The sequence below is a fragment of the Neolamprologus brichardi genome, chromosome 19 (genome assembly GCF_056152115.1).
Source record: "Neolamprologus brichardi isolate AB-2024 chromosome 19, ASM5615211v1, whole genome shotgun sequence".
NCBI classification, from domain to species: domain Eukaryota; kingdom Metazoa; phylum Chordata; class Actinopteri; order Cichliformes; family Cichlidae; genus Neolamprologus; species Neolamprologus brichardi.
Genome location: NC_142122.1, coordinates 12,373,610 through 12,392,181, shown reverse-complemented (window position 1 = coordinate 12,392,181; position 18,572 = coordinate 12,373,610). Strand labels below are relative to the sequence as shown.

The following is an 18,572-nucleotide window of genomic DNA, read 5'->3' as shown; positions in this document are numbered from 1 at the left end:
TTCGTTGCTCTGTGTAAGCTGTCATAAGGAGACACTTGGTACTGCCTAGTGGGGTTTTGTCTTCTCAAAAATTCTCCAGAGGGAATCTTTGTCTAATCACCTTTCCTTGTCAATGATGAGGTATGTTCATTAATTTCAAATAAACTGCAAAATGTGCATGATACGTTACCAAAACGTGTTTTTGCTGTGTAGTTTCAGGTTTCCACTTTTCTAAACAAGAAACACCAGTAAAATGTTTCCTCTTCTTTTAAAACAAAGATCAGACCAAATTAAAAGCCCACCCATTCATAAATTATCCAGCTCAAAATCTATCCTTTTTCAAACTATTAAGAGTTAAGTTTAAATTTGATGGGACTTTCTTTCTCCCCACATGAAGGTTCAAAGGATCTCACATTCTTGACATAATTTGTGTGTCTCCTCCAACCCTTAAATGAAGCAGATAATACAAGAAGTTAGACTTTAACCTTTGAATCCGTGCATAATAAAGAAAGACCGTTAACACCAGAAGCTCCACTGTTAGACAAATCTAAGGGTGCATTTAGTAACAGTCAAGCTGAGGTTAATTATTACACAGGTACATCTGTCCTACAAAATCCGATGCATGCTGTATGTTTTACAACATACTCAGCAGTATTGTATGAAAAATCGAAAACACATCGCTTCATTGTACAGTGGATGACAGATCTGTGTACCATGCAGGCAATTCAAATCATCCTCTTAAGAACTGAGGAAACAAGTATCTTTCAGGTTAAATGTTTTTGTGATGTCCTGCCTCTTTCGAGCTAAAAGAAGCCAACCAAACACACAAGATATCATTGGATAGGACAGGATATCCTGTATTGAGCACATATTAGGTTAGCTAATATTTATAGATGTTAAAGATGATATAAATTAACAGGCTGGGTTTCAGAAGGATATAGCACCAATTCACAATAATAGCTGTCTTGTGGCGTTTTATAGTGTAAAGGCCCTACAATATCAGAAAGAAATCCCAACATTCACACGCCCCCCTATGAGCAAGAACTTGGCAACAATGATAAGGAAATGCTCAAGCCGACGCAGGCTCAGTGAAGGGCAGCCATCCGCTGTGACCAGCTGGGGGTGAGGGGCAAGAGAAGAAAGAGCAGACAGACAAAAGGCAAACTATGGAAAAGTGAGCCAGAGTTTACTCATTACTAATGAGTAGCAGGGCAGGACAGATTTTACTCATTAGTAATGAGTAAACGCATTCGTTTAACATGCTACAATGAGTTAGTGTTTCACAACAGAGTGGTGACAAGAGACCATAAAAGGAAAATTCAAGTGACTACAGATGAAAAAAATCCTGGAGACACAAAATGGGTGGACTCTGCAATAAATAGAATAGAATAGAATGCTATGACAACTATATTGTGTCACTATACAGTTGTGCAGCGCCATATACATATGGATAGTATTAACAGAGGGAAAAGATATATATATATATATATATATATATATATATGTGTGTGTGTGTGTGTGTGTGTGTGTGTGTGTGTGTGTATATATATATATATATATATATATATAAGAATAAAGAATAGAAGTATAGAATAGAATAAATAGAAGATCATAATAATCTGACAATACTATAGTATTGGCCATATTATATTTACATTACCATAGTGAGATGACTTTAGTCTCATGAACAACATTAACTAATTATTATTTACTAGCTAATCTTAAATGACTGTTCAGTACAGAAATGAAGCCCTTGAATTATGTTTTACAGTCCTGTGGTCTCAGCCTCAGATACTCAACTAATCAAAGTGATGTTATGACAAAAATGATTGACCAACAAAATAATTTTCTCCTTCATTTCTGTTAAACAAAGCTGTACGTAGCGTGTCTCGCGGTTAGTATCATGGTTGCTAGGCAACCTGAACAGCGCGACGAAGCATATACCGTATGACAATGACTTGGTCACGCCCAGACAGCAAAATCAAGTGGAAAAAGAACAGCAGAGGAGAAAGCTCCGAGTGCACTTGCAGACACACGGATTCAAACTCTATTTCTCGACTGGTGGGCACAAACGGGGAACATACTGGCCACACTTCAGCCTCGAGTGAGTTACCTGCGGAATGGTGAATATGTGGCTCTAAGCTGATCTTTGAATTAATACAAATATTCTAATTCGAACATCAGCTCAATATTGTTTATCTTCTATTCGGGGAGACTTATATAGCGTTTTCTTGTGTCCTAGCGTTTATACCATACACACATTTGTGACTTCATTGTATTTGCATTGTAATTTCGCCGAGCTATTTTACACCACAGAATAGCATTCTTATTTTATTGTATTTATTTTTTCTCGGGACATTATGTGGTTCACCTATGAATTGCAAGAAACATATTATGGCAGTAACATGAAGTCTACATTCACTGCTGAAGTTCAGGCATCCTTCAGTAAAAGCTGAAGCACGTCCAGGAAAAGTTGAAGTACTGTACAACAGTACAGCCACGGAAATGACTTTACAAAAGTAAAAATCTTGATGAGCTATTTGTTTGCGAGACAATATGCTGACGGTACTTAGTTCAGTTTAAAAACTTTACCAGCCCTGGCCTCATAGTTTTTGCTTTTATTGCACCATAATGGCCCCTTTTAAACCCTGTCAATTCTTACTTGTGTTTTTATTGCTCCACCCTTCAACTTTCCTGCTCCTTTGATGTCGCACCTGACTGCTGTACGTTTCCTCTCCTCTTGTTTCATCTCTCCTGGTTATAAGAAGAATGCCGTCATCATGTCTCAATCAAGCTTCATCGAAATGTATAATGTGTAATTTGATGTGATTATTAGATATTTAAGACATGCACCAACTTAATGTATAAAATTAGCATCTATTATTTAACTTCTTTATGGCATGCTCCGAGTACACAGACATGCATGTATTTGAATAGTGCAACAGATATGAACAGGGAAGGTACACAAAGTACACTCAGTGAAAGGGAAAATTTATTCCGTTTTGAAAAACAAAATGACATCAGTGACACAGTGCACACATCATTTTCTATTGAATCATGGCCTTGTAAAAAAAACGTCAGTGTTTTAAAGGTTACTATAGTAATGAGTGATATCTTTAATGGGAACTCTGCTCTTGTTAGGTTTATGTTTTACATCTGTGGATGTCCTGCTATGACAGTTCAAACTTTCTGCCATGATAAAAGTTTATACCATTATATATAACTGTATACCTGTGCTGAGCATGGCAAGATATCCCATTCACCTCTACTCTGGTCATCTTGGTCTCCAGAAGGCTGATAACTTCTTGATCCTCTAGGAATCTAGTTACCTGGTTCTCACGGCGGTAAGTTGCCATAACTTTTCCACATTTCTCTTAAGATCTAACGCCACAGGGCTAAGGAAGAGGAAACATTGTTGAAATGCATGATGAGTTTGCATAAGCTGAGTTGGCCCTTGTGACACCTGAGTGTCCTAATATGGTTGTCATTGTGCAGAAAGAGCTAGATCAGCTTTAATTCCATTGCTTGTATGTGTGCTGATTAAAATACTAATGTACTTTGTGCAGACAGGAATCAGCCACGACCTTAAAATTTTCCATTATAGCTTTAGAAACCATTAAATGTTCCATTAAAGTGCAAGATTTCACATCTTTTAAATGATCATTTGAGATATGAGCTATTGCAAGTTCCTGTTTTTATAGTTTAGCGAGACACTCACTTCTGCTGCTTCAGCATGATACACATTAGTTTGTGAAAAGTCACACTCTGTATGAGGGCGACTGGAGAGATCGATATCATGCTTAAAACTGTCACGTGGTTAACTAAATTATGTGTAACTTCTGTTGTCAATAAAACAGTTTCTTGGACAGGTGAGTGGCAGCACTGCCCTCCTTGACATCCTTGCAAGTGAAACGTGCACTGGCGTCTGTGTGGTTGCTTACAGTAACAGTTTCTGTTTACCGGCAGGATTGACTTAAACCCAACAACACCCATCCTAGGCGAGTCTTAGTGGCAGCTAGACCCCCGGGGTTCCATGACAAACTGGTGCTGTAGATCTTATAAGGTCAGTGTGATCAGCAACAATGAGCACTAATGGATGTGCTTGTTCAAATGATTGCAATGGAAGATCTTTGAGGTACTTATGTTTTGTCAGAATGAATGCAGGAAAGGTCAGTCAGGTCAAGGCATTTAGCAGTGAGTGCTGCACTAATATCAAAGGTCATTTGAGGAGGCTGCAGGTGACCTATAATAATATAGGGGAGCCACTGATGGTTTGTAGACCTTGGCAGTTTTCATCAAGTTCTTATCTGTGCCTTAGATACTAAGTGGCATGGCAGGGTTAGATAGGAGAATGGTATGCTACAACTCATCATCAATTGCTGCATAAATTTTGAGTCTGACTTGTCTGTAATCTGTATAGGATTTCTGTTGCTTAGCTCAGCAGGCTGGAATCATCCCAAAAGTGGTGCATTGACTGAAGTAGTGATCATCTTTGTTTTAATAGGGACAAAGAACCTTAAATGATTCTGTATTGGGATAAGGAAGGATTTGCGCTGACAAAGTGGTAAATCCCACCCTACCGCAAAATATCCCATATCATAACAGGGCTCGCAAAATTTCAAAATCCCTGGTAGCCCTTCGGGCAGGGACTCTTCAGTCTTTGGTAGCCCAAAATAAATTTAAGTAGCCCGAATAAAAAAGAGAACAATTTTTTTGATTGATGTTAATCAAAAAATTGTTGAAACACAAATTACAACATTGTATAAAAATTACAATCATCAACTCAAATACTTGGTTCTAATTAAACAGAAATTTCTATGAACTTGTAAGAACTGTAGAACATGAATCAGTCTGTGTCAGATCCTGAATTTGAATTTTCCACTGAAGTCACGGGTTTTTGAAGTTTGCAAAGACTGCTAAATTGTGCCAGTGGTAGTTCACCCTTTGCAACATAGTACGCTGTTCTAAGCAGATTTTTCAGGTTTATTTTTAGTATGTTATTTGCAATTGGTGTTTGTTTTTGGAAAGATATTGCAGACTGAGCAATAATGCATTTCTTGCATTTCTCATGGGTTCTAACGGGGGCCTTTCTTAAAATTATTGGTCCCAGTAACAAAGGCGCTTGTCGACTCAGAAATCGAGGGAAAACCAACAACACACCCGGCAGAACATTATGTTATTTACACGGGTGCACATAAGTGGTCCGCATGTGCGCATTCGCTGTCAAAATAAAAGACGCGCACCAGATAAGAAGTTGCAACGCGCGTTTGCGTCCATATAAAAGGCACTGTTTTTGTCCGCTAGAGTGGGATTTTCACGGCACATTCCGCACCACATCTCTGTGCGTTCATCATTTGTTTGAAGCCAGCTCACCTCCTGCAACCACTTTTCCGAGAATACGCACTTCTTTTGTGGTTCGGACTCCTTCTGACATTTCTTTGGAGGTGGAGGAACACCAAAGTAATTGGTTAAAGGAGCTTGCTTCTTCAACATCTTTAAGAGTTCTAAACAAATGTCTGTCCTCCTCCAGAAAATCTTATGTACGCAAACACGCGTTGCAACTTCTTATCTTGTGCGCGTTTTGTATTTTGACAGCGAATGCGCACCTGCAGACCACTTATGTGCAGCCCTGGTTATTTAGCTTGTCATATTGCAGCCACAGAAATTCTTTTGTCCATGAAACCATAAAGCTGCACTTTCTTTTTGCCTTATAGTCTGATTTGTCATAACTTTTCCGTTTTGTGGTAAGCTTTTCTTTGGCTGTCACTTCTTCACCCTGACCTGTCTTATTTGGCTCAGCAGAACTAAAATATATATCCTGCTGCTTTTGCACACGCACTCACATAACGCTCAGCGATTCTCTGCGCGATCAACCTCTCACATGTTTAAGCTTGCTGCGGGAGATTTCGCTTGTCATGTTTGCATAGTAAGGTAACGATTGATAAGACGATGCCAGAGGAATTGGTGCGCAAATTATCGTCACTCACCAATCAGTGCTGTCGTCGCTCTCTATACACAGTTCAGCGATTGCAAAGTGAAAGCAAAAAAAAATTGACATACATTTTTCCTTCCTATGATAGCCCGACGGGCAGGGCAGAGATAGATTTTGGTAGCCCGACTGGAAAAATCGCTAGCCCCGGGACGTCGGGCTAGCGATTTTGCGAGCCCTGCATAACAGTCCCTAGATCGAAGGACCAAAGTTTTTGCAGAAGCCGGAAAGTGATTCCCCTCCAGTCTAATGGAAAGCTCCATAGAACCAGTTGACCCTGAAGTCAAAAGTTAATCCACAGTAAATTTTACTAAAGTAAAAGACTTGCCTGATGCTACATGTTGATTGATGGCATACTTTTCAGGCTCCTGTTGAGTCTGAGAGGAGGCTGTTACTTAGTTCCTTAAACTGAAAACAATCCTTCATGAAGTAGAATGTAAGGGAAGAAGGCTGGAACCCTACTTAAATAATCAACTCTGTATAAATCCTACAAAAGAAAAGGAGGTAAAGAAAACTTGTATGTGTGACCTTTCTTGGCTCTTGACAGAGGCGGTCGCTTATTTTCCTTTCCCCTCTCCCTCTCTTGTCTTTCCTGCTTGGCTTCTCATGTCTTTTAGATTGGTTTTTTTTGGGGGTTTTTTATGATTTTATGGCTTGCCGACGTGATAGATGATGGCAGGGCTGTGAGTACTCAGACTGGTGGCATTTCATATGGTCAGAAAGATTTTGAGATCAGTTCTTCAGCAACAACATTTCAACAACAATGGATTAAATACAGTTCTGTGTGAAGTTGAAGCAATTGTAATTGATCGACCCATAACAAAGCTGTCTGATGATCCAAAAGACCTAGAGTCATTTACTCCAAATCACATCCTCCTGATACATGAATACCTGCCTTTGTTACACAAGAGACAAAAAGATAACCAAAAGAGGAAAAATCTAAAACCTGGATATATAGTTGTTTTAATGGGTTCTTCTGTCCCCCGAGATTCTTGGCCCCTTAGACGTGTTCGTGAAACCATTCATAATAAAAATGGACTTTAAAAACAAAGACCAACATTCTTGAAATCCCTGTAACTAAACTTTGTCTTTTACATTAGACTGTAGTTTAAAAGTGTATTTAAGTGCTTTTATTTTATTTTATTTTTTTTGTGTGTGTCTAAAATGGAAGTACTTTATTTTTAATTTGGCTCCTTATTTGCTTTATAATTAGAATTGTCATGTCTGACAGCCATTGCACTTAGGGCCTGGTGTGTAGGAGCCATTTTTGTGTTTTGCTTATTACCTTATGTGTGCCACTAGGTGTCACTTTTTGTATTTGTAAATGATTGTATGGAAGGTAGAACATTTAATTAGGGTCAGGTGTTGCTGGTTGGAAGGACCAAACAGTTTGTGACTGCGGTGATTTATGTTGGATGATGTTGGATCTTACGATCAACTGTGAAATATCAAATGCAATCAATGGTGATTGCTTAGACTGCTTAAACTGACAAGGTAAATACAGCTGGAGTTATTGACTGGACTTTCTTGTCAACTTCACCAGTCATACACCTCAGTGGCTTCAAGCGTAGGCTTAGCCTCTACACCTGTTATATGGTTGTATTTGTATTTGACTCTCACATTAAGGGGTTTCGGGGTGAAAAGGTTAATGTTCATCCTCAATCTCCGTTCTGCAAATTTGTTTGTATTATCATAACCATAGCTCTGTAGCTAGCCATTCTATGCCAACTAGCCCAACTTCATAAAGCATACAAACATTGGTGCTGTTTAATTTACTGTTTTTGGAAATCCGTCAGTCAGAACATGGCATTTCATCTTTAGATGGAAACTGGCGAACCAACTTCCTGCTAACTTCAAACTCTCTTTCATGCATGCCTGGATGTTAATGTTACTGTAACAGCTGGGAGGCAGCCACACTGATCATTTTATTGAAGATGAAATAATTTGGGCCACTTTTAACTCAGTGATACCACAGTGTTTGTTTTGGCTATGGGAATCAAAGAACAGTGGACCCAGGAATGGCTAATGACATTGTTTTTATGCTTGCTGTGCAACCTGTGTCATGGGTGTCGCTAGAGCTGGGCGATATAAGATTTTTTCATATCACAATATGCTTTTTTCATTTCAGGCAATAACGACATATATATCACGATATAAGCCAAATAACTATATATGTAAGATTTAAATGTGCTGTTGCTCACAAGTAAAATGTAAAATAGTCAGCAGCTTGTTTTGATTTAAATATTTATTTCCCATAATAAGTTCAACATGGCAGATGTACTTAAAATGAGCTTCAGTTTAGACAAAATAAAGGCAAATATTACAAACTACACAAAAGGTAGCCGCTAAAGCATTTAAGTTTCAAAATAGAACAAACAAAACAGACTACTAAATTGTCAGTTCCACTTAGAAACAAAATATTAATTCTAAAAATAAATCTTAGTTAATTTTACAGAAGAAGAGACAAAATTGACTAACTTATTGCTTTGGAAGCGCTGTCTGAGAGAAATGTTTATGTCCAGGGAGTTGGTAACGAGGATCCATTACCTTAATTAGCTGCTTGAATCCTTCATTTTCGACCGTGTTTATTGGTAGCATGTCTTTAGCAAGACAGTAAGCTATGGCATTCGTTTTGTTGCTATGTCTTTTAGCTTTTTTGTCATATGGTAAGACGCTGGAGAAAGCTGACTCAATTGACTGTTGCTGCTTCACAGGGATTCCCCTGGTTGTTTTCGATGAGGAATTAGCACTTTCAGTCAGAGATTGAGCGTGCTCTAGTGGGTGGCACTGCTTCAGGTGATAAAAAAGGTTTGTTGTATTTCCAGACTTTGTGGGAACATGCTTTCGGCACAATTTACAGTGCGCGTTACTCTGTTTTTTGTGAGACTTCAAATAGCCGAAATACCTCCACACTACGGAACTTCTCTGGCCTTTCCTTTCGACAATCTCTCCGGCATTGGAACCGTCATCTGTGTTCTCTTCGGTAACCTGGTCACCCAAGCTCTCGGTTGATTTTTCTCTAGTCGGCACACTCATTTCTTCCATTACCCGGCCGCACGGCGGCTGGCTGCATCCCAAACAAATACACATGTGCGGCTTGGCACTTGAGCTGTACGTAACAAGTTACGTGACGTGATGCTGCGGCTGTGATTGGTTCGGCTCTGTGCTACTTAATTTGTATTGGCTATTCATCTTTTTTATAAGAGAGGAAGATAGAGAGAGATGAGGTCTATCGCAATAGTTTCATTTTTCTATCGAGAAAAAGTTATTTCGCAATACATATCGTTATCGTTCTATCGCCCAGCTCTAGGTGTCGCTCACTGATTTTGATATCACATCATGAGGCATTCGTCACAATATTTGCGGCCGATTGTGTGGCTCTCGATTTCTCGTAACTTGGCGGGTTGTGTCACAGCTGGGTTGAAGACACAAATGTTTGAGTGTGTCAGTTTTAATGATATTCCAGTACAGAAACTCAGAGACATACAGTTATACAGAGGACGATGTTGCAGCTGTTTAAAAATTGGAGATTTTGTTAAAAACACTTTGGAAAAACTATTTGTTTCTGGTTTTGATTTCTTCTCTTCCTACATCGGCACATTTGTGGCCAGCACCTATCATTCAGGAGAATACTGCAGCAGGTTACCACACCTTAATAGTGGCATTAATATAAGTGACTGCATGATGATGTTGTGGCAGTAAGCGGAGTTATCAATGCGGAGGGTATGCTGGTGCACTGGAACTCCCAGAGAGCAGCCATTTGGCTTTTCTACGTTTAAAACCCGCCAACCAGCCAAATGGCTGGTAAGCTTTTAGCTAATATCCTGAACTGAACTGTGAACTGCTGCTTTTGTTATGTAAATAAGGTGGTGCTGAGTCGTTAGGGTTAGGGGTTAGGGTTAGCCTAACCCTAGGGTTAGGGTTAGCCTAACCCTAACCCACAAGGAAACTTGTGTTTCTGTTTGCCATCTTAGGGAGAAATCAACACACATGGGTGTATTTCCTTTGTTGCTGAGATATATTGATAAAAACAGTACAAAAAAAACAAACAAAAAACCACATGTGTATCTGTAGCAGTGAACACATCGCACAGTGGCATGATTGATCTTGCATTTGTGTTTGACCTAACACATGGCTCTTTTTCCAGGGCTAGGTGTGGAGGGTTGTGTCCAAAGCAACTGTTCTTTTCTTGCCTTCTTCCCAGCCATATGAGAGTGAGCCAACTCTCTTGCAAATGTACTTCCCTTGCCAAGATATGGGAAGACATTGCAAATGTACTTGGATTTTAGGTCGCAAGCCACCCAAAACTTGATCCCAAACTTGTCAGGTTTACTTGCTATATACTGCAGGGTTAGGGTTATACTGTGGGTTTCACAGGTTTGCTGAGCAGCAGCCTAGTAAACCCCGCAAGAGGACAATTTCATTGACCTCAACAGGAAAGGAAGTTCACAGCTTTTAGCAGCTCCCCACCCCCACACACTAACAAAGAGGCAGTTGGCAGTTAGCCACCCAAAACTTGATCCCAAACTTGTCAGGTTTACTTGCTATATACTGCAGGGTTAGGGTTATACTGTGGGTTTCACAGGTTTGCTGAGCAGCAGCCTAGTAAACCCCGCAAGAGGACAATTTCATTGACCTCAACAGGAAAGGAAGTTCACAGCTTTTAGCAGCTCCCCACCCCCACACACTAACAAAGAGGCAGTTGGTAGTTAGAAATCAGCAATCATTCACACACCCCCACTCCCCCACTCCTCAAGTAACAACCTAATTTACATATGAATTGATGCTAAAAGACTAGCCAGTTTAGCTTCCACTTGGCTGACTTGGGCTTAGAAAAGCCTGGGACTTCCAGTGGTAAGAGGCAAATTTTTAAAAAAATGTTAAAATATAATACATCACATGCCCACGTGGGGGTTTTGAAACAAATTTAACACTGCCAGCTTTGCACAGATCCACAAATGTAAGCTACATTCATGTCTGTGTTTTTCCGTCATATTCCCGTGGGCAGCTCATCACCTCTCTACCAGAAAATGTACACTACCAGTCAAAAGTTTGGACAAACCTTCTCATTAATGGTTTTTCTTTATTTTTACTATTTTCGAAATTGCAGATACATGCTGAAGACATGAAATATATAAAGCAAGATTTATGGAATTATGCATTATAGGAAAAATTGATAACTTTAAATATCTCTTATACAGTCCCATTCAAAAGATTAAAACGTCTTGAAAAATGGCAAAAAAAAAATCTTATTTTGCATGGATCTTAACAAGGTTCCAAGTAGAGCTTCAACATGCAACGAGAAGAAATGGGAGTGAGACAAAACATTTTTTGATGCAATTAAAACAATTAAACTGAAACAGGCGGTTTTACAGCTGATCAAAAGTTTAGGACCACACCTCCAAAAAAGCCCCCCCTCCTAAACTGAAGTCGAAGTTCCAAACATGAAGTCAGTAATGAGTAGTTCCACGATTATTTTTGATCACTTCGAAAATTTGTTGCTGCATGCTTGATTGCAAGCCTTTCCTTGAGGTGAATGAGAACATTTCTCCAAGTGGTGAAGATGCCTGGAACTTTTGTCCATTTTTGTAAACTTCCCTTGTCATCCATCCCCAAGGTTCTCAACTGGATTTAGATCAGGGGAACACGCGGGATGGTTCTGAAGAGTGATGTAATTCTCCTGGAAGTAGTCCCTTGTTCTGCGGGCATTGTGTACTGTAGCGTTGTCCTGTTGAAAAACCCAGTTGTTACCACAAAGACGAGGGCTCTCAGTAATGATGGATCCTCTCTGCAACATCTGGACATAGCCAGCGGCCGTTTGACGCCCCTGCAACTCCTGAAGCTCCATTAGGGAGTTGCCTTGCAACTCTGCAGTTCTGTCCATTTGATTTCCACCTACACACAAGAACAGTTAATGTGATTAAATGAACAGATGAGACAGTTGTTGATGACAAACAATAGTATAAAATGATTAGGAGAGGCTAAATCAGTGCACTAATATACTCAGTTTAGGTGTGCTTGATCCCCCGTCTGAACTGTCTTAATGGTCATCATCTCATATGTTCTTCAAAGGTTGTTGGTTTTCCATCATTCCCATCAGCAGTTCATCCAACTGCTCCGTGTCCTTATTTGCAGGTCTTCCACCAGTCTTAAACCTCTCTTTTCTGGCTTCTGCAACAGTCGTTTTTCACTTTTTTTTAATATATATTTTTAAGATAAGATAACGCTTTATTGTCATTGCACAGTCATACCTAGTACAATAGTACAAACGAAATTGGAAATTGTCCCACGTCAGCACTATGCACAACTGAACACAACACAGTAACTTAAAGTGTTTTTTTTTTTTAAAGTGCAAAAAAGGTATGTGCAAAAGAAAAATGAATGACTTAATAAATATATAAATGAATGGGTGAATGTTCATTGCACATGATGGCCAATCAGGTCAGCTGTTAGCATTGCTTAGGGCTATTGCCCTGTTGTAAAAGCTGTCCTTGAGTCTGTTTGTCCATGTACCAGTACCCTGAATCTCCTGCCAGACAGCAGCAGCTTAAACACCCGACCTGGGTGTGTGCAATCCTGTAGGATGCTGTGTGCCCTCTTGAGACAGTGAGTGCTGGACAGGTCCTTCAGGGAGGGAAGAGGATGTCCAATGATTTTTTGGGCCATATTAATCACCCTCTGTCGTGCCATGGTGCAGCTGGACAACCATATACACCACTAGTTGTAGGTGTATTAAATGTTATTAAACATTTTTTAATTGCATGGATCAAACAGAAAGGAAAAATGCATGGACATACTTTTTATTTTTAATGTACTGCTTACAGCATTGATAGAGGGAAAAGTAATTCACTTTAGCAGAAAGCCAAGAACAGGGTGGTTTTGCTTAATATTTCAATTTTCTTTCAATTTCAGATGTAGTTCTATATTGCCAAATGAAAAAGAAACAGCACATCCACACATATAGAAACATAGTGGTGGTAGTGGTGTTAGTAGTTTTCTGCAAATGAGCACCAAGTATTTCTATAGAATTTAAATAATTATTTATTTATTTATTTTTGACTGAATAGACTGTACAAGTATTAGTTGTAATGTTGTGGTTCTTTCTTTTTGTTTCTAGTTGCACATTTTTAAGCAAATGCCACCACAAGAGCTCATTCATTTCAGTTTAAATTTTTTTTCTAATGCCAAATCACAACTAAAGTCACCTCAAGGCACTCGAGTTTTGGACAAAATTTGATTTTTTGCCAAACATTTCTAGACAGCCACCCTTCCATTGAGACCATTTTTGTTGAGGCTTCACTGAACAGTAGATCGATCAGCTGGAGGATTAGATGCATCTCAGCTCCTGTGCCAGGTCTTTGCTGGATTCTTTTTTTTGTTTGTTTATTTGTTTGTTTTTTAATAGATACTGTTCATCTGCTCTAGATAGTTTTTTTTTGTTTTTTTTGTTTTTTTTTTCTTAGGCCTGCCACTTCTTCTTTTGCCCTCCACTTGTCCAGTTTCCTCATATTGTTAAGGATACACTGCACAGCATGCTGAGATATGGCAAGGTTTTGGTTAATATTTCTTCAGGAATTACCTTGTTGGTGTAGATTCAGCTGCATCAGGCTGCATGTAACAAGGTGCTTAAACATAAAATTTATGATTGGTTTGCTAAGTTGTCTGTAGACACAACACTGGCTGATTCTTGATTTAAATGCCTTTTCATGTTTGAATGATTGACAGGTCAGTATCTATAATGGGAACTCTTAAGTGTATCTATTACTATTATCTGTGGATGTAATGCAGCAAGAGTACTGACAGGGACTAGAAAGAGAGAGCATATTTCTCCTGTTTTGGCTTCCCTTCATTGGCTTCCTGTTAAATCCAGAATTTAATTCAAAATCCTGCTCCTCACATACAAGGTCTTAAATAATCAGGCCCCATCTTATCTTAATGACCTTGTAGTACCATATCACCCTATTAGAGCACTTCGCTCCCGCTCTGCAGGCCTACTTGTTGTTCCTAGAGTATTTAAAAGTAGAATGGGAGGGAGAGCCTTCAGTTTTCAGGCCCCTCTTCTGTGGAACCAGCTTCCAGTTTGGATTCGGGAGACAGACACTATCTCTACTTTTAAGATTAGGCTTAAAACTTCCTTTTTGCTAAAGCATATAGTTAGGGCTGGACCAGGTGACCCTGAATCCTCCCTTAGTTATGCTGCAATAGATGTAGGCTGCCGGGGGATTCCCATGATGCATTGAGTTTTTCCTTTCCAGTCACCTTTCTCGCTCACTATGTATTAACAGACCTCTCTGTATTGAATCATATCTGTTATTAACCTCTGTCTCTCTTCCACAGCATGTCTTTTATCCTGTCTTCCTTCTCTCACCCCAACCGGTCGCAGCAGATGGCCGCCCCTCCCTGAGCCTGGTTCTGCCGGAGGTTTCTTCCTGTTAAAAGGGAGTTTTTCCTTCCCACTGTCGCCAAAGTGCTTGCTCATAGGGGGTCATATGATTGTTGGGTTTTTCTCTGTATCTATGAAGCGCCTTGAGGCGACTTTTGTTGTGATTTGGCGCTATATAAATAAAATTGAATTGAATTGAATTGAAATGTCCAGCTATGACTAGCCAAAATTTCCATAGATAGTGTCCTTCATTAATTTCTACCAAGGCAGATTAAGGGCAGATCTCACCCCAGTTATCCTATCATATTTAACTCTTAATTGTATTTAGCAGCTTATCACAGTAGTCCTTGAAGGACAGCACACAGGTTTTCTCTTTTCTAAACTTCAAAGGGTCTAAGCAAAAGCCCCTGGCCAGAGAACATCATTAGGTCTAACCTTTGTAATAAATTGATATTTTTAATTGTTGTTCCTTGTTTGTGTAATCTGAGACTACGCAGCAAGAAGACACTGGGTTGAAGTAATGTGAACATTTGGTAGTTCTAGATTTTTTTTTTCTTTTAAGATTTAAAGCTGCTAAACCACCTTTCTTTCCCTGCAGTTTCTTCTGCAGTTTTGGAGGTTTTTCATCAGAGTTCAAATTTTGCTAGTTTTGAAACTAACCACAATTCTGTGTTCTGGTACAGGTTGGGAACTGGTTTCATCTCCACTGGCTGGATGGAGATGTTAAAGCGTTTTAAAAAGAAGTTGGTTCTTGTCTTCATCACTGCACTCTTCCTCTTTTTGGTCCTCACTGTGAAAACGCCCAGCACATACAAATCAATCCCAAAACCATCTGGGCCGCCAAGTGCTTGCTCCATGAGGATATCCAAGCAGACCATCACGCCGCTTAACAATACCAAGCACTTACTGGTGTCAGCCTACATGGACCAAAGAGTGAAGGATTTTGATATACGCATCATTGGCATATTTAGGAGAGACTCCATCCAACCCCTTCACTGCTTTTTCTGCTGTGCTGGTTATTTGAGTAAAACCACTCCAGCAACAATTTTACAGCATCCAGATAACTTTGGTTTTCCCTTTGTCACTACGGATGTCATGTGTCAGATTCCTCAGAACTGCAATGCGACACATGTCACTCTCTTGACTACACCAGAGAAAGAGAGTCCATCTACTGATCAATGGCTCCCAATAAGAAACAAAGACACTGTTGGACAGAAGGAAGAAAACATGCAGTTTGACTTCACAGTCTGCATCTCTAACCTCTTTGGTGACTACAACAATGTGCTTCAGTTTGCACAGACTCTGGAGATGTACAAGTGAGTACTGCAACACCACCACAAGCTACAAAGTCAAAAATGTGCACTGGCAGCTGATCCTGACACAGCATGAACCCTGACAAGCTCTGCAATGGCTCCGCTTCAATTCAGTGTCTCTAGATTGTATCAGATTGTAAAGTTGTGCCTGTTGCTCCTGTTGCTGCCAGAGTTTTGTTTTTTTTTTAAAAAAGTGTAGTTGGACAGTGTCTTACCACTCAGACGTCTATCACTTGGTGTTAAACATTTACGGTAGCACAGTTTAAAATTCTGCAGGAGCTGTACGTCTTTTCAGACACTGTAGGAAAATGGATTTTTAGCCCTGTAAACTGAATTTCCAGCTGTTCAGAACCAGTTGAGAATAGACAGTGTCCTTCCTACTTAAGAAACACCACACCACTTAATGATTGTAATATTATTTTTTATCTGTGTATTTTAACAGTCACATAGCTGCAAGCTATTGTGACAGGTACAGGCTAACACAGTATAAATAGTATAACACAGTATAAATATTATACTAAGGATAGAGAAATGACCAACTGTTTGCTATATAAACCACAATTGTTTTTAGTAATCTGTTTTGTTTGCTGACAACGATGCTGACAAGCAATAATTTGCCTTATTTTGTCCCAGGTTGCTGGGTGTGAACAGAGTGGTGATCTATAACACCAGCTGTGGTCCAGAGCTCAATCGCCTGTTGCAGAGTTACAGTGACGAGGGCTTTGTGGAAATGGTTCCTTGGCCCATTGACAAGCATCTGAAGCCATCTCGTGGCTGGCTTCACTCAGAGCATGGAGGGGATTTGCATTACTATGGCCAACTGACCACACTTAATGAGTGCATTTACAGATCAATGGAGCGTTCTCGCTACGTCCTGTTGAATGACATTGATGAGATTATAATGCCATACCAGCACGATGACCTGATGTCTTTGATGAACACGCTCCGAAATCAGCATCCAAATGTAGGCTGTTCTTGTAATGAATTTGAAAAAATAACACCATTACATTTCATCAAAAATTCAGTATCCTGTACAATAAGAAGTTATATTTGACTTGTTTTTATCTGATTTGAAGGCAGGAGTGTTCCTTATTGAGAATCATATTTTCCCAAAGAAACACTTTGAGCCAAGTGGACGGTTTCACCTGCCTCAGTGGAACGGGGTGCCAGGAATTAATATTCTGGAGCACATCTACAGGGAGGACCCCGCCAGAAACATATACCATCCACACAAGATGATAGTTCGGCCAAGGTAAGCTGAATTTGTCAGACAGAAGATTTACTCTATTTAGGATACAGGTCTTTGGTTTACTTAATAATACATTTGACTGCTACTAAAAAAATAACTACAACTAAATAAAACAGTACCTTAGTTATTGAACTTCTCCAAAACCATGATAAACATACAAGAAACATCAAAAGACCGTTTGCTACAATAAGTCTCAAGTACAAAACATATTTAAGAATGGTTTGTTTTATTTTGCTGCCATCTAATTTGATTAACACTTGAACTTTCAGATTTGATATGTGTCATATTGCTCATACAGAGCTAACAAAACACACAAAATGGAAACATGAACCCAGCAAACAGAAACTTAAAGAAACGTTCCTTACGAGTTTCCTAAAGGTCACAGTTTAGACAACGTCTGAATAACTTGAGGGTTATTTTTGCCAATCTTTCCTTAACAATCTCTTAAGTTCAAGTTATTCTGTGAAACTTTCCAAATGGAATGTTCTCTGAAAGTTATTGCCAAAAAACCCAGAACAACCTCCACGGAGCATTCACTATCCCCCAAGGCTGATTTGTGAAACCTTCAGAGAACCTTCAGGGCACTCCTAAAGAACAGGATCTTCAGTAATCAATGCATTTTAAAACCTTAACTCTAAACATTTAACTGTCTTGTGTTTTGTGTCACAGAATGGTGGAGTGGACTTCAGTCCATGAAGTGATCAAGAATTTTGGAGAATGCTACAAGGTTCCACTAGATGTTTGTCGGATCATTCATGTCCGTGTGGCTCTACAGGGATCATTAACCCTGGAGCAGCTTAATGTGGATAAACGACTGTGGGACTTTCAGGAAAAACTCATTCCCAACGTGGACAAAGTGTTGAAGAGGGTGGGGATGCTGAACTTGACATAGAACTAATGGATAAGATGTACAGGCACTACGATGGACACTTGTTAAACACAGTGAATCAGATCGTGAATGTGCACCTTTGAATCGGGGGCATTTGTGAATTCATTGTGTCATTGTTTTCTGAAAACATATTTTGCACCTGGTGCCAGTAAAATCCCTACATTTCAGTGAATACTGCTTAATTGCCATCATTGAATAATTACAAGCTTTTTGAAGGACACAGTGGTTCTAATACTGTGTGACATGAGTATGACAATTTGAATACTCCTTAATATAAATCTGTTGACTTGAAGGACTGCAAATATTTTAACTGTCCTGGTTGAAGAGAGTAAAAACATTTACTAAATCCACAATATAACATACCATAGGATTTCTCCAGTGGTCAGCTTCGAAGAACCAGAGATGGCGAAAGTGGGTTTTTTTTTTCATCTGGGGTGGCTGTAGCTCAGGAGGTAGAGCAGGTCACCTACTAATTGTAAGGTTGGTGGTTTGATCCCGATTGAATCACAGTAATATGTCATATATCCTTTGGCATGGCACTAACCCCAAGTGTGTCTGTGACGCATACACTGGATTATGAATGTTAGATAGAAAGAGCTTTGGGAAAAAGGTACTTTTGTTTATGAGGGAAGCTGTGTAAAGAGCTTTGAGTGCTCAGAGTAGTAGCAGCTGCATAAGAACTGCTGAATCTACCTTGTTTTTCGATCAGATTTGGACTTTTCAAAATAAAGCTTAAATACTTTTTTGAGAATAAAGGCAACATCTCAATA

General features: G+C 39.5%; 1 protein-coding gene across 3 annotated transcripts; it reads left to right on the top strand.

The window, feature by feature from the left end:
* Nucleotides 1-1,912: 1,912 nt before the first annotated feature.
* On the top strand, nucleotides 1,913-17,974 carry LOC102798648 (uncharacterized). 3 transcript variants are annotated; one of them, XM_006798372.2, is made up of 5 exons: nucleotides 1,913-2,083; nucleotides 15,035-15,667; nucleotides 16,298-16,628; nucleotides 16,741-16,916; nucleotides 17,583-17,974. In XM_006798372.2, exons 2-5 carry the CDS (start codon nucleotides 15,066-15,068, stop codon nucleotides 17,803-17,805), a joined length of 1,332 nt encoding a protein of 443 aa, XP_006798435.2. In that variant the 5' UTR covers nucleotides 1,913-2,083; nucleotides 15,035-15,065; the 3' UTR covers nucleotides 17,806-17,974. The 3 variants fall into 3 exon arrangements, with proteins under 3 accessions (XP_006798435.2, XP_035766890.2, XP_006798436.2); XM_035910997.2 differs by having other exon boundaries at nucleotides 1,951-2,102; XM_006798373.2 differs by lacking the exon at nucleotides 1,913-2,083 and adding an exon at nucleotides 3,785-4,042.
* Nucleotides 17,975-18,572: the final 598 nt, after the last annotated feature.